We start from the raw sequence: 16910 nt of genomic DNA on the forward strand, positions 1-16910 counted from the left end.
CCAGGGGAAACAGCATTAGTTCTAAAGGCTACCCATGGCCATACGATAAGACACAGTGCTCCATTCTAACCCCACTGATCACATGACACACTTTATATTACCTTGTCACCTAAACTAAAAAAGTAGAACTTGTCATAAGTGTAAGCAGCCCACACTTATCCATGAAGTCCAGCAGCAGAAAGAAATCATTACTGAAGTTCAGACTTAGGACTGATCTCAACGAAAAGTCACCCTAAAGCTGACTTTCCTCACCACGAACCCAAGCGTAATGCAGTGAGAACTGAAGCTTCCATCTTAACGTGCTCACTAAGGACTATTGTGATAGCTGGGGAAATGAGCCAAGAGCCTGTCCACGTCTGTAACGCCCGATGGAGGCAGAGCCCACATAAGCCCTACTGGCCAACTCCCTCTTGCTGTGTGGACTCGCTGTTTGACACAGTCTTGATCCCTTCTGCTCTGTCGGATGGAAAAGTGGAGCAAGCGCTACCAGCCCTCCATCCCCTCCTCCTGGTGGCTACGCTGTTAAGTATGTTAGTGTGTGTGTGTGTGTGTGTGTTTCTGTTTCTGCATAAGCGCTTGTGTGTGACACCAGGCGAAAATGTAAAAGTGGTATATTAATACAACACATTTCAGATGGGAGTATAAAAAATTAGTCAACGTACTTTTCTTCACAGTTTCCCAAAATAAATAAATAAATGTCAAAATTTACATTTTAGCACATCTGTTACCCTTGCTCAGTTTTAAAAACATTTTTATTTTTATAAAACTGCCTTGCATCAAGCATGGAAAGTAAGACAGATCACTTGTGTAATGTTCTTGCGATGGGCACTGTATAATCTGCTACATGCTGTAAAATGTTAGGGTATTACCTTGTGTAGACGTAAACATATGGAGGGCTATTTTAAGCCTGAACTATCTGCTGTCTCCTCAGGGATAACACTGTCTATATAGCACTAGTTTCGCTCTATTATTACTGTCCATCCATCCATTTTCTATACCTATTCATTCTGCTCAAGGTTGCAGTGGGCTGAAGCCTCCCACAATGCACTGAGCAGGAGTTGGGTAGTACTACAACACAGGCATGGTCTGTCACACTAATACACATGCAGACAAACACATTTATTCATGAATAAATTAGACAACACTCTTGCTGTGAGGTCACTGTGGTAACCTGAGCCTCTGCACCACACTCTATTCATACTATAAATTAATTTGAGCATGGTCTGGTACTAGATGTTCATGTTGAAAAAATCACTGCTGGTAATATACATATATATATATAATAATCATAAAGAAATTTATGCGTTACTTTACTTTTTTACTTTACAATTTGACAGGTTTTGGAGAGTAACTGCATATGCAGTTTATGATGAATGAAAAAACATCTGGGGTTTTGGAGCTGGGAAGTTAATTTACCAGAACCCCCATGTCTGCTTGAGGCTAACAGCTGTAGGCCACATTATCTATGCTACTTGTATTACACACCAGCCTCTTTGACTGAACTGCCAGACGTCAAGTTGCATTGTGGGTGATGTAAGCAGTAGTCAGTTTTAAAAAGTCACTTGTGAGACAGTCAATATACAAGTGCAATCCTGAACCGATAAACCTTTTTTAATATAGGAGATCTTAAAACTAGGAACAGACTTTGAAAGTGAAGTGTGCTTATTTATTTCTCCTTTCCTTTATTAATTTACTTGTTTGTTTCACAGCAGAGTAATGGATAGCATATAAAGTGCCTTAACTTTTGCCAAGATGGGAATGAAAAAAGTGTCATACGCTTGGCTAAGGTCAGAGCTTGCCACCATGCTTTTTTTCGTAAAATAAATGTGATTATATTTTGGCCAGATTTTTGTCCAGCTAGTTTTTTGGCAGCGTGCAGAATATGCCTTTGACTTTTTTTTTTTACTTCATTTAAAGTTCAGACCTGCTTGTGCCAAAGCTGATAGTGGTGCCAGATCAGTCTGAGCCCAAAGCAAGCCTCAATCTACCGTGTCAGATTGAGGATGTTAGAGCTACTTGCGCTGCACACCAGGCCATTATTACTCTTTGGCAGTGGGGGGTGGGGTGGGGTGCCTGGGTCTTTAACCACTGATCCCCGATCAAACTGAAGACCACTGGGGATTAGAAAAAGGATTAAGTGACCCTCAGGCCTTCACAGGCTTACTGTCATCCATCCATCTAAAGACTATATTACATTTATCTTTAACTACTAGGTCATATTTTTAAGCATGCTTTAAAATGAGATTGCTCAGTTGCCTGCCCATGATGCATAGTTATTTCAGCTTTGTCATTTGTATGACAGTATGTTGCTTCTATACTGATTAGAATGTGAAATGTATGAGTGACGCATAAATAAATGTTTAGTAGAACGATGTATATTTTAGATGTCAGCAAAGAGGCGGTTTGTTGTGATTGAAAAGGCAGCCTCTAGTATAGAATCAGTGTAGTACATCTGGGAGTGGCACATATACAATCTAAGGGAGCCACAGTAATATTTAATGCACCAGGCATGAGATAAGTGCTCCACAGTACAGTGGGTGTGTGTGTGTGTGTGTGTGCGGTGTGTGTGTGTGTGTGTGTGTGTGTGTGTGTGTGTGTGTGTGTGTGTGTTCATCAGTGGAGGTTCAGCCAGATATTCCATACTGAGGCACACTGAGGGTCAAAGCACAGAGATGCCAGAGGCAAGGTCAGCAACCACACAGCAAAGAGAAGCTGAACACCCATCATCATTTCCCTTGGAAGAGGGCGAGATTGACAGTTGGTGAAAGACAGCAGGAAAAAAAATGAAAGAGAGAGAGAGTTTGGAGGAAAAAGTGAACATTCAAGACTCCAGGCATGATCAGAAAATGTATACGTTTGTACAGTTAACAGCCTCCTTTGCTTCCGCTAACCTGGGCTCCCATTTTGGAACCCTGTAAAACTTTTATGAGAGCTAAACATTAACAGTATCTATTCCAGCCAGTGAGGCAAATGAAAACAGGTTGAGAGTAGGTTGAGGAGACAGGCACATGGGGGAAGACAGGGAGGGACGGCGAGCGCAACGATTTGGGTGGGCAGATGGTGCCGACATATGGGCCTGTTAGGGGCAAAATAAATAAATAAACACTCACACATAAATACTGAGATGAACTGTGAGTGCCACAAACTGTTGGCCAACTTAGCCAGCTGAGAGAGAGAGAGAGAGCACAAATGGGAGAGAGATACCACTGAAATTGCTTGCAGATTTGTAAATAGACCACCACTGCTGAAAAACATGCGCACAGACAATTGTGATGGGGATGATAATAGGCTTTAGAGATGGGAGCCTCTGTGCGATCCTTAATCTCCAAGTAAGTGTGCATTACCCATGTGAGCATTATAACAATTAAGGAGAAAAAGATAAGCGTAGAGAATATGATCTATTTTTTGAAAGTGAATGCATCTGCGTGTGCTAAAAACAGTCTACCAGGTTATAGAGCAGCAAAGTTATTTTTCTATCTCTGAGCTGAACTTCTTCTCCTCTGCTGTCTGGTTCAGCTGTATTTGCCCTCCCTCTGCATTGCTGTCTATACATTCTCCACCTCCGGTCTGCCTCTTGCTCAACCTCAAAACCTGTGGCTCAGTTAGAGAGACAGCCAGGTTTAGAGAGGTGATATCCTCCAGCAAACAAACGGCTGCTTTGTACAACATGTTCTCTCCCCATATTACCTGCACGCTCCCACCCCAGCTCCAGTCATGATCTGCTGCCCGGTGCAGACAAGCAAATGGAGGAGAAATGAAATTCCAGTGCTGTACAGTCAGTACATATATACATGTTATTTTTGTCCCTGTGGAGGTGCCTGGCCTTGTATATGTGTATGTACTATACATAATGTACAGATGTTTGTGCGCATGTATATAAATTCCATATGTGACCATCTAATTTAGTAACAAATTCTTGGCTTTTTTTAATTGACGCGCACCAGTTGGCTGAGCCTCACACCTTTTCCTAACAGCATCTGTGCACCCAGAGAGTATGCTGTGATGCCAGCTCACGCTGAAATGGTCAAGTCATGTGCATTAGTGAGAAAGTAAACCACCCATGGATCTGATGAACAGCCTATTCTTGTCAGTTGAGGAGAGCAGGACACGGCAGTAATGACTGAGATAAAGATTTATCTTCAGACAGCTTCGATCATTAAAACAAGAGCATTCTTCTGCTGTTGGTGTGATACTTGATATTAAACGAATTGAGATTACAAATTAAATTTGATGTAGTTATTTCTAAATTTGACATATGCTTTGGTCACTGTGTTTATGTGTCTGTGTGCTCTCCCATCTGTGTGTGTCTGCAAACATATTACCTAATCCCTGGCAAACAAATTTGGATGTTCTCCACATTCCTTCCAGTTTGAGTGTGTTTGGTTGATAGACAATGCTGCCACCTTGCCACTTTATATTCTGTGTGGCTTTCTGCACTCGCAATGTCTGCGAATTTAATTTGATTGCAGCTGTAATCTGCCGGCTAGTTAATTGACTTTGTCGAGCTTTGTCTCCCTCCTACCTTGATGGAGAAGGGTAGTTTGATAAGTTACAACGTCTTATCCTCTCCCCATGAACCTGCACTCCCGTGCTGTGTGCTTTGGTCACTGGAGAGTGCTCCTCAAGAACTGAGTAAACTAATGTGATCTCGAGGGGGGAAGGTGAGCTAACCAGAATTTTGCTGTCATCTGTCTTGTTGTCACTGCAGACAGTAGGGGCATGCGGTGATGGCCCCATGACAAATTCAGTTCTTATTAAAGCCATTTGCTCTGTTGAAGCATCATCTGTCAAATCTGTCTCCTGAAAGCTTTTTGGAGCTTTTAATTGTATCACAAGGTCTCATCACCAGATGAATTTCACTCTGTTGTCATGGCACTGTGGATGAGTGACCTGTCAAACACAACCTTAAAGTCAATGTGAATGTAAAGTCCTAAAAGTACTCACATACTTGAAAGACAGGGATATGGCTGTAAACTGCTGTTTCCAAAGTGAAGAATCAACTGTCAAGTGTATTTTATTTCTTGTCCCCACAGATCTTTGTTTTTATATATATATATATATATATATATTTATTTTTTATTAGGCAACTCAAAACACAGATTAAGGAAAGACTGTGGTCTTGTCAAGTCAATGTTGACTTGAGGCATCAGAGAGGATTCTTTGAGTTTTCAATATTTAACAAAACCACAATATTTTTGTGTTTTAGTGTCTTGAATCTAAACATATCTTGTGCTTAAAACAGCCAACCACCCACCCTGACGTCCTACCCATGAACCTGTTCAGCGCAGTATAAGGCCAATGCACTCGCTCAGTTGGAAAGTAAGAGATACGGATTACCAGGGAACAGCTACAGTATATTCACTCCAAAATTAATAGTACATAACTGCATTTTGTATGACAGAGGGTTGCATTTGTTCAGTTACACTGATGTAGTTTGAGGATATGGGCCATTAGAAGTCGTTCATGATGGCAAAAGCGCAATGAGACCATGACCTAGAACCAGTCACTGATTTAATGATTCTGAATAAGTTTGAATCTGTATTGACATCATTATGTGGGTTAATGGTTAAAACTGCATGATCAATTGTGCTGGTTTACATTATCTAGTTCAATGGCTGATCCACTATACAGAGCAAACAATGTCAAAGAATCAGTGCCCTACATAGACAAACAAGAGAAAACCCATTACGTAGAAATGAAGGCTTCAGGTCACTGATGACATAAAATAGGACCATTCAAATGTCTACAGTGGAATACAGAATTGTAAAAAACCTGTGACCTGGTGTGAGTAAACAGAGAATTGAAACAAAGAACCGCAGAAAACCTGCACCACTGAGGCATTGTGAGTGGTGTTACTTTTGAACCCTTTGCAACGCAGCGAGAATAGTGTTTGTTCTCCTAGACTAATTTAATTAACACTAACACAGGGAACTTCATTACACTGTTTTCAGTTCATTAATAAAATGAATCTGACTGGGCACGAGCACAGACAAGATCCACAGCCATACACACACACACACACACACATTACTATACATTACTACACATTACTGCACTATACACACTCACATGAACACAAGTATCAGAATCATTCAGAGAAACTTACGGGTTGCCGTAGTCCCAGACAACGCACTGAGGATCTGATGTACCCTGCAAGATACAGGGGGGAAAAGGGGGAAGGTGGAAAGAGAAAATAAGCTGTTATTGCCAGTCGAGTGGATGAGTGAGAGGGGGAGGCAGAGAGGAGACAGAAAAGCTCATTGCCAGTGGAGAAAGAGTGATGCTGCACGGGCGATGGAGAGAGGTAAACAGACAATGAAAGAGAAGGATTGAGACAGACAGTGAGAGGGAGAGATGGAGAAAGAGTCATTGTCAGAGGACAGAGCAGTGGCAAATAGCTGCTGCTGCTGCAGAAAGAGGGAAGGTGTGCGAGCAATGAATTGAGAGAGCTAGAGACAAAAAAGAAAGGCCATTTCATGGACAATAATACACAGCAAGTTGAGGTCATAAACATCCTATAGTGGAAAAGCATTTGAATTCTTTACTTAAGTGTAACCATAGAGGAAAGTTGTAAAGTAAAACTAAACAACTACTAAGCAGTAAAATGCATAGGAAGTAATTATTGGGAAGCCCTCTCAGAGTGTGTAAACGTTCAGCAAAATCAAGTAAAGAACATAATCAATTCGTTTACTTCCATTTTCTTTAAACATCCTCATGTGTTGTCCAGGAACTGATTAAAAACATGTTAAAAACTGCAAAAAGTTATTTCTCACAAGGGGCTAAATGCTGGTGATTTGCTATCACCTCAGTCTTAATTCATTGACTCACTGAAACTAAAAGCCAATCGCTGGGGGTCAAATGGCAGATGAATCATCTGGTAATCAAGGCTCAGTGATGCGTGGTGGCGAAGGAAGACTCGCCACGGCTCAATCGGTAAATCAATCACAGGATCGATATGTTTAACTGACTCATCACAGCTTGTTCCACTGGTGATCTTCGGTGATGTTGCCTGTACCCTTTCAACCTGTATGCCTCATTTGGCCAGGATTAGCTTGGGATTGGTTTTAAGGTGAACTTTGCGGGTTACCGATCTGGATTGAAGATTCTGTCCTTACATTCATTCTTAAAAATCAATCCAGGGCTCAAACTGGTGTCATTGAGCTCAGAATAAGTACGATAACCAAACTACCATTTCATTTTCTGGGCCCTTTACAGTAAAAGCAATCAGGTTTCTTGTTAACTACCCACAAGTTAAATGCTATTCTTCTACTGGACTGATGCAGAGGAGTCTGTTGGTCCTTCCTCAGTCCTGCATAAAGCACTTTGCCTTTGAGCTCCCCCTAATGGCAAAGAGGATTATAGCAGTAATTCTACTGACTGACTAATTCTACAGACTGCTGTGTCCAATATAAAAAGGATGATGTCCACTGTAGGAAGATTCACTGCAGCCTCAGGAAAATTTGAAGAAATTACCTCTTCTTGACTGAAGAGCAAACTGAATGTTTTCTGAATATCAACAGTGTTTTAACTGAGCAAAAAGGGACAGACAGAGGTGATGATGCATATTCAAGTCTGCACTATGAGGATTTATTTCTCTACAGGCAAGGTCACCCCTCTGTCTCTGAACAGTTCATACCCGATCTCCCATGAATCAGTGAATCCATGAGTCTCTGCACGGCTGGAATTCAGAGGATGGGATGATGCAATGTTTATATACACAGGATCAGAGGCTAGGCTACACAGATTGATGGATGACAGTGCTTTGTTCTGCCTCACACGCAGACCACTGTCACTGACATTAGATGTCCCCGGGCGTGCATTAGTGTGGCGGGTTCTGTTAGCATTCAGCTATCAATCAGCAGGCATCGTGCCCGACTGTACACTACAGCGGGAGTGACATCTCTATACTCCCCCAATGTCTGCCTCCTCTTTAGCGCTGATACGTTGCATAATGACAGCGTCTGCTCGACTGATGCCTCTCAAAAGGGAGCAACGTGTGTCTGATTCTAACAGCTGCATTTATGGACAGCAATAATGGTGTCTACCTTAACAGCTCTGTCTTCTTTTTCTCTTAAAAGGGAACAACCATTTTCTTCAAGGTATTCATTAACATACGTGGTAGTCATTTGGTGGTAAATGCATCGAGCATATTGGTTGTGAATATGGTGAGCTAATCAGATGAAATGAGCTACTCTAACAGAACAAGACCGCGCTGGTTCAGGGAGTCTTACAAGCCTTCCACTTCATATCAAAGATTATAGGTTTAGAAAATGAAATGGAGTGACCTGGATGTTGCTTTTTGTTGGATGAAAGTGAACTGGATTACAGCAAAATTACCAGAAAGGCTTATGGCTGATGTTTGTAAAGCTAACCAGAGCTGCCTTTTATAATCAAAAAGGCTAGGTGAAGGATGGCTGGGGGGGGATATTTGGCAAGTGGTGTACTGGTCTACTGTAGGGACACAGGGCTTTCTGGCCTCCTGCTGCATACTCAACATTAAAGACAGACACACACACACACACAGACACACACACACACACACACACACACACACATACACTTTTACACTACAAAAATACATAGGGGGTCTGACCAGAGCAGATGTCCTCTCAGTGAAGACATGATCATGCACAGAGACCCCAGTACCCCCCTTTGAGAGTGAAGCCTAAGGCAGCTGTTGCCACGGCACTGCTTCAGCGTTCCGGGCGTTTCTACACCGACCAAGGTCAACACCTATTGCAGCTGAGGACAAGAGACTTTTCTCATACTCATATACTTTAGTAGCTCAGCATTTTCTAATGAAGTTTAGGGCCAAGGTGAGCAATGACGAACATACAGTGAATTTTAAGTAAAATAATCATTCATGCCTGTAAACCATCGTTGGGCAATAAAGGTAGTTTCACTAAATGTAATTAAAACTAGTTTAAATCTGTTTCTGCAGAACAAAATGAAAAGTTCAACTGTGTTTTGAAGGAATGGGAAATACCTTTTTGGAAATACACTTATCTGCTCATTACTTGGAAGAAAAGATCAATACCTCTCCCCTAGGTGTCCATTAAGCATGAAACTACAGCCACCAGTTGGTCAGTTTAGCTTAGCATAAAGACTGAAAGCAGGGGGAAACAGTTACAGTAGCTAGCTAGCTGCTGGCTAGCTGGCGCTGGATGTGAGAGTGTCTTCTGGTTTAATTCTCAGCAAGAAAACTAATACTAGCCTTTCAATGCAATATTACGATTACAAATGTTTTGTTTTTGTTTATTTTGCTTTCAGGAGTTGCTTCAACACATATTCATTTCACTTGGGAATTATGGATATGTGTGTCTCAGACCATGTGTATCAGTTGCATTTCAAATGAAACTGAATTAATACTCATTAACTAATCACATGCCCATGTGTCCTCTACAGGCATGTAATTTTTGTTATTGTTTTTTGGCATTATAAAGTGGGGATAAGGCATTTAAAAGATTTGAGCATTTATCGGGCAAAAAGGATCTAATGAAAGACACTATTCAGGTGCTTTATGGGAAATTCTGCATTGATTTTAACTATTATTTTTAAATCTATTTCTTCTGAATCCTCAAAACTCATGGGAGAGTACCCCTTTAAGCAGGATAAGAATGGACTCACCAACACTGGTCAAGGGTATGTACGCAGTATGTGCATCTGCCCTCCAAACATTGTCCTAGCCCTGTGCTGCACTGTGTGCCAGAGCACTGTCTGTCCTCAGCACGAGCCTCCGGTTAGTAGTACAGAGCAGCATGCTAGGATCAGCATTAAGACATCATCCTCTAGACAGAGGGTGTGCAACCTGCAGTACCTCTGCTTTGCCAAAAGTGGAAAATAAAAGAGGCATGTAAAAGAACTGCCATAATTATGTAATGAATCAACGGTTTAAGGCAGGGATGTGGAATGGTGGGGGAATGAAGGATGAATACAAAGTCTTTTTAATGAAACACTGTGCAATAATGTTGACCCTCAGGTCCTGGTTGACACAGCAAGAGACTGATTTCATCAGAAAATTTTTGTGTGTGTGTTTGTGTTGTCTAGAGAGAACCATTAAATATTAAACATTATTTTCAAAACTGTGCCCACCTTTACACAGAAGAATGCCTAATGAAACCCACATCTTATTGAGGTCGTGAAGAGTGCCTCTCATTAAACTTGCACTTAGTCCTTTCCACTGAAGACACCCCACGAGTCGTTTATAATAACACACTCCGCTGTAATATAAACGGAATAGGCACCAAGAGACACTGCGATATAAGGGAGTCAAAAAGGTCTGCATTTATTCAGGCAATTCAACCAGCACTATGGTGCTTTATAGCATGCAGCACTTTCTCTTTCATCTGAACTCAGGAAACATGGGTCAGCTGGGAGAAGAGGAATCCTTTAAAGCCTAAAACAAATTTATTTTCATGGCCAAAACTTGCTCAGTATACAAGTGTATAATAAAAAATGCAAAGCCTTGCATTGGAAAGTGCATCATATGGAATAATTTATATTTTTGTTGCATGTAACACGTTAATATTAATAGAAAAATAAAGTGATTTTTTTCCAGTGGTTAGAAGTTACTGTGAATCAATATATACACCGGTTAGAAAAGTTCGGATGACTGGAAATGAGAAAATGTATTTCCCATTCCCTAATATGCTACTCTGGAAATGATCTAGAACTTGAAGTCTTGAAAACACTCAAAGCAGGGGGCAAAAAAGAGATTCTTTCACTTACATTCAAAAGCGGTGACAGCTCCACCACCACCATGGGCTCGCTGGGTTGCGGTTCCGGTCGTACTGTCACTGTCAGGATCTTGGAGTTGATCACCACAGGGGGACTATAGAGATTCAAACGCACACAAAAGAGTGGTATTTTTAGAGAATCGTACTGCACTTTCAACTTTGATTTAAATTATTTGCCTGATTTTTAATAATTATATTTTAAAAAAACCCTAACAAACTATCCTAAAAATATACCCACACTCACAGAAACAGACACACCAGGTTTTTGAAGTGTGTCTGCAGAAATAAATAACTACATAAATAAATAAACATATAAATAAAAAGCTGATGAGGAAGGGAGAAAGCTAAAGAGAGTGTCTAAGTAAAAACAGAGCACTGGACCTATTAGCATTCAACAGAGCTACAGGGAGAAAGGGGTTTTAACAGATCCAGCTCATCCACAACCAAGAGCACTGACCTGAATAAAAGGGCCCAGGGCAAGCACAAACACCATATCACAGTGGCCTTTTGACAACCTCCTGATTTCTCCCAACTTCTATTTTTGTGAGTTTTATGCAAGTTTCAGGACCCATTAAGCCTGCACCCATTCGAGGCCCACTGTACACTTCCAAAAATACACTGACAATGCAAAAGAAAGGCAGGGACATCTAGGGAAATGTACTTTTTTGGAGATGCAAGACATTTGTCTGATAACTAAGCAGACACAAGGAGAGGAGGGAAGCAACAGAGACATTATAAGAGAGAAGACAGATGGAGAATTGGAGGTTGGAATTAGATAGGGAGGAATGAAGCGACAGAAGAAAGGGCACAGAAATAGAAAGGTAGTGAGAATGGAAACTAAAAAAACTAAATAAAAGGGACTACACAGGAGATGAAAAGTTGTCCCAGAAAGTATTAAAAAAGAGATGCGGAAAGGTAAAAGAAAGGACAGGAAAAGGAGAAGGAGAGCTATTGTTTGGTTGTAGTTATAGCTATAGATGCTTTACAAATGAGGAATAATTAGACATGGGATGGCATTAGAAGTACTCACTTTGGCTCAGGTAAGATGACGCCCAATGTCCGGTACAAGATGGCTCCAATGACATAGTACATTGTAGACTCTGAATCCGCCTCTGTTTCTGAAACACAGACAATGTTGCAAGTGATCAGCCCAAACAGATTAAAAAAAAGTTTGCCTCAGACATTTTCCAAATCAAATATCTATCTGTCACCCATCCATTCATATTTTCTGCCTGTATCTGTTTGATCCTGTGCACAGGCACAAGTTTCTTTGAACAAAAAGGACAGCTTTACATATGATTCACCAAGTCCCATTTCTAATTTTTAGCTAAAAGACAAAGAAAAGGTTTTGTTCATTTAATTCCTGTGAAGCACAGACAGGTCATTGCAGAATTAGACACTGTACAGTAATTAGTAAAGACTGTACAAAAGAAATTAATATTTAACATGGCACATTAAAATTATCTGCTGGGAAACTGAGAAAGATGGAGAAATCTAGGAAGTGGACAGTCTGGCATAAATTAACAACAACAACAACAACAACAAAAAACTTCTCCAGACACTATTAGCCTGCTAATCTGCTATTTAAACTGTAGGCTGGAGTGATGATATTTGTGATCAAATTTGAGCTAACCTGCACTGACAACTAAATTTGATATAAATTCAGTAAATATAAAACATCTATTAGCTGCTAAAGCAAACAAGCACAGATTTCACCTGTATCATCAACCTGCAATTCCAGCTCAAGTTCTATTCACTGTTAAGCTGTCGCTGACAAATGCTCCGTTGACTGCATCAAAAGCTAGTAAATTGCAGTGCACTCCTGAAATGTATGACAGCTACATATTCCATATTCAGACTAATTATGCATCTGAGTTGAAAACATACCACTAATGCAGGTGAAAGATCTTGGTGTCATGCTTTGTGTGGGTGGAGATGCTATTTGTGCCAATTTGTACACCTTATAACAGCTAGTAGCTCACCTATTGCTCAGCTAGACCTAAGACAGGAGTTTCATTTCTGCTTCTATCACTCAAAAGGGCAATTAACTTCAGGAAAATAAAGTCAAGCAAGTCAAGTAAAGTCAAGTAAAATGTTCCAGTATTCCTCTCTGGACAATGTCCTTCACTCTCTCACTCTTTCCCCTTGTTTCAAATCCCTTTTCTTTCTTTCCTCTTCCTCAGTGCCCCTCTCCTCACCCTCTGGTGTTGTTGCCATTATCCAACCCACTTCTCAACTTTTCCACCCTTTTCAAACACTCCTTCTTTACAACCCCACGCCTTCCATCACTCCCCTCCATGTTCTTTTGACAAAAAGAGCAGGGGCTCCCAAGGAGACGTATTGTCCCTCTGTAAATGTCACTTTGTCTCAAGTGAGGGAAGCAGAAGGAAGCGGAAAGGAAAAGTAAGAGGGAAAGAGTTCATGTTGAGAGATGCCACTCCCTCCTTTGCCCTTTTAGGCTGAGAGAAGCAAGTGGAGGAGCATCGGCAGAAAGAGTGGGGGAGGAAGAGACAGAGGGGGCTGATGGTATCAGACGTACTGGGTGACTCATCCAAAATCTGTCTGCACTGCTGCCTAAGAGGTAATACTCAGGAAGAGAGATAGCTATGCAAGACAGATGGGGAGAGAAAGAGGAAGAGACAAAAAGATCTCGACAGTGGGAAAAAAAAGCAATTGTGAGACTGTGAGGATCCAAAAAAAAAAACCAGATCAAAGTCAGCATGAGAAAGCCTGTGAGTGTGATGGATCCTAATTGGACAGTGTCTGCAAAGGCATGCAAATGAGAAAGTCAGTGTATTGTGGGTAAATGGTAAATCAGTGTGTGAGGGGGCGGCACACCCACTCTTGAAAATGATTAATACCACAAAAATACTTGGTCACAAAACTCTTAATTTCCCATGAACAGACTTCTCGTCACTCTCTCCTTGCTGAACATCTAAGTGATTGGTGGTCAGATGTAATCCAGCAAAATGGCAACCCACCAGTCACCATCTGTGAACTTTAATATGTCATTTGTCAGGAAAAGATATGCTTGGAGTTGATGCTAAGCCATAATTTAGGGTTTTAATCAAAGATCGAAAGCGCGGTCTAAACAGTTCTATGTGAATTACTCTATTCCTTCCCTCCATGCTTCTTTCTTTCACACTTTTGCTTGTTTTTCACATCTTTTGTACACACCACAGATGACTGAGGAAATAAAACCGCTGTAGAATAGCATTTCTTTTTTGGCCAGTTGAACAGGCTGACAGGATAATATACTCAAGTTCTTAAATGTGAATTGAACTGCTACCTTAGGGTCAGCAAAATTTCTTTCAATTCTGTTTTCAGCTAATTCTAAACCAATCAAGGTGTTGAAGAGTTTGACAGTTTTGGGAAATAAGCCTATTTGCCTCTTCTTGCAAAGAGGCAGACTACAAGATTGATAGCACTAAATGTGAACCTGGAGCCAAGAGGTGATTTGCTTGGCTAAACAGGAAGCAGGGGTAAATGGTTAGCCTGTCTTTGTCAAAAGTTCAGAAATACACGTCCCAACACCCTAAATCTCCCTGATTAACACACACATCTATTATAGAAAAAGAAATGTAAAAATGACAAACTGCAGTTTTATAGGCTAGGCTAGGCTATACTATCCCTTTCCTGGTCACAGCTCTGTACTTAACGCACAGACAAGAGAAGTATCAATCTTCTTATTTCACTCTCATCAGCAGAGCCAATATGTGTACTATTTCCAAAAATGTCAAACTATTCCTACTGAGGACATATAACTTTTGTTTTGGCACCAGTTCTCAACCCACAAAGTTTAATTTCCAGCTCATTGGTGATAATTCGAACCTCAATACAGTACCAGTTAAAAACTGAAAATAAGGAAGTCAGTCTTAAACATATTATTAGAGAGAAGAGCTCTTGTGTATTGGGTTCTTACTCTTAATATTCCAAGGTTAATGGTGCATAGCCATGTGCATGTACAAACAATGGTGTATTTGAAATATGAAGTCATTGCTGGCTTGTATGTTTGGATATATGTGTGCGCAAAGCTGCAAGACAGAGTGTGGCTGTCCGTATGTGTGTTTGTGAGAGAAAGAGAGAGACAGTGGAGGGAGGGAGGGAGTTTGTCACCTCGAAAATCGGTGAAGAATAGTCCTAGCGTCTGCCCAGTGAAGCGATTCATGAACCTATCAATTGACTGTGCGTATGTGCGCCTTTGTGCACACATGCACACACAAAGGTGCCAATGGGCCTTTATGAGCATGTTTAAGCTGTCCATCTGAGATAGACTTTCATTATGGGGTAAATGAACCAAACAAACTGATAGCAATCAACTGAAGACCTCAACTCATGGACTGCCAATGGGAAAAGGCAGAGTTCCCACAGGGGGCAAGGAGTACTAATAATTTCCTAACTCATAAGGCTATATGCAGTTTTGGATGAAACAATTTACCAAATAGCATATGCTAAAATGGCAATGGCATGTCCTGAATATCATATGAGAGAATGGCAGTGTAAATGTGATGCAGGCGGTCACTTTTATTGCACAACAAGCACTGCGAGAGACAAAACATTCACCACCACAGACTATGAGAATAATGGACGAAAAAAACGGAGGAATGAAAAGCAGTAACATAAAACAGAGCGACATCTTGAATGGATAATAAGACAGAAGAAAATATCGCATTGCAGTAGCATTAAACAAGCTCTGGTTAACACCCCTTTGTCTCCAGTTGCAGCCTGAAATTCATCCTTTGAGATATCAGAATTTGCTGTTCCATTAAATGTGGGAAAAAACGGCTTGAACAAAACAACTCACAGACAACTCATAAACAGGTTCTGTTACATAAAAGCAAGGTGTATGGTTAGATGGTAGAATAAGGATATTAGAGCATGCATAATAAAGAGACAGAGAGAGTAGGTGAGTTGAGGTGAGGCGCCCTGAGGTTAGCATACAGGATGTCTTGAACGCCAATCAAAGAGGTTCAGTGTCATCAGTGCGAGTTAGAGGTCAGAGACAGCTCTGCTCTCTCAGCCTGCAGCCTCTCTGAACTTTAATTTGGGGAGGGGACGGGGTGCCAGACAGGAAGTCTGCCAGTATAATTTCCTGTGAGATGTGACCTTTGCCTTGGTTGGTAGTGGATCGCATCTGCCACAGTAATTCCCTTATCTAATATATACCACTTTTTCCCCACTCTTTTCATTCCCTTTGTTTTCCATCCACTACTTTAGCTCCTGTGCTTTCTGATACCTTCTTTCTCTTTATATTCGCCTCTCTTATTTCTTTGTGTTGTGTTTGGATGATCACTTTTCTTGTTTCTTGGCTTTACTTGAGACCACAAGTAAAGAATTCACAGCAGTTAAGACTAAAAGCAGTTAACTTTCTTGTGTTGCTAAAAGCGAAGAGACATCTTTCAGAATTGTATGAGGACTCGATGCTCTCAAGGGAATGCAACAGACTTCTTCACAGATGAAAGACCTGCATCTTCTTGAGAAGCCCTCCAGGGCCTCTTTAAAGTTGGAATCCTTCTCAGCATTACCCGTCAATGTCCTTGAAAAGCCTTCCATGAGACACACGTCTAAGTGTGAGAATTCACACTGGGATAACTCTTCTTGGTGAGCTGCCTGACCTTGGCTAAAGAGTGCTGAGTGGGGTGATAACAGGTCCTCCTTCATCTAAGGTTGAAGACTGCCACTGAGTATGACAAATAAAACAGGTCCAAATCATGGTTGTAAGCGCAGTGCACAAACCTGACTGACCTTTAGTATTGCTGTTTGCCACCTGTTTCAACCCTTTTCAGTGATGACCTCAGTTCTTGGACCCTGGTATACCTGCTTGCAGGTCTAGTTGATAATTGTTTCTAGAAAAACCCTAGAGAACAATTACAACTCATCTTGTGTTTACTGTATGTACATGGACTGGACCTTAACTTCCAACACTGGGAGTAGTACCAAAAAGCCCAGACTTTAAACAAACCCTGTGCATGGATATCTGTCTTAGTTCTACTACCTTCTGTAGGGACGGTGAAGACCTCTTTAGGGATGTAGAGCTTGTCCTCTGCTGTTCTGGCCCAGTCCTTCATCCCTCTCCGGCCCTTCATGGGGAAGTTGATATCACTGGAAACTGCTGACACGGGCTCTCGCTGGATTGTTATCACTGGATAAACAAGAGATACCCAAATGACTTGA

The 16910-nt window shown here is 41.2% G+C and overlaps 1 protein-coding gene across 6 annotated transcripts in view; it reads right to left on the reverse strand.

The window, feature by feature from the left end:
• The window catches only part of adgrb2 (adhesion G protein-coupled receptor B2), a 202170-nt gene that overhangs the window by 63671 nt on the left and 121589 nt on the right, over nucleotides 1-16910 (reverse strand). For all 6 annotated transcript variants that reach the window (XM_051065750.1, XM_051065748.1, XM_051065749.1 and 3 more), the window contains 4 exons: nucleotides 16732-16878; nucleotides 11767-11854; nucleotides 10729-10831; nucleotides 6107-6150 (listed from right to left, as the gene is read on the reverse strand). In XM_051065750.1, the coding sequence (XP_050921707.1) occupies nucleotides 6107-6150; nucleotides 10729-10831; nucleotides 11767-11854; nucleotides 16732-16878 (382 nt within the window). The remainder of the gene's footprint in view (nucleotides 1-6106; nucleotides 6151-10728; nucleotides 10832-11766; nucleotides 11855-16731; nucleotides 16879-16910) is intronic.

This window comes from Lates calcarifer, linkage group LG3 (genome assembly GCF_001640805.2).
Source record: "Lates calcarifer isolate ASB-BC8 linkage group LG3, TLL_Latcal_v3, whole genome shotgun sequence".
Classification (NCBI taxonomy): Eukaryota; Metazoa; Chordata; class Actinopteri; family Centropomidae; genus Lates; species Lates calcarifer.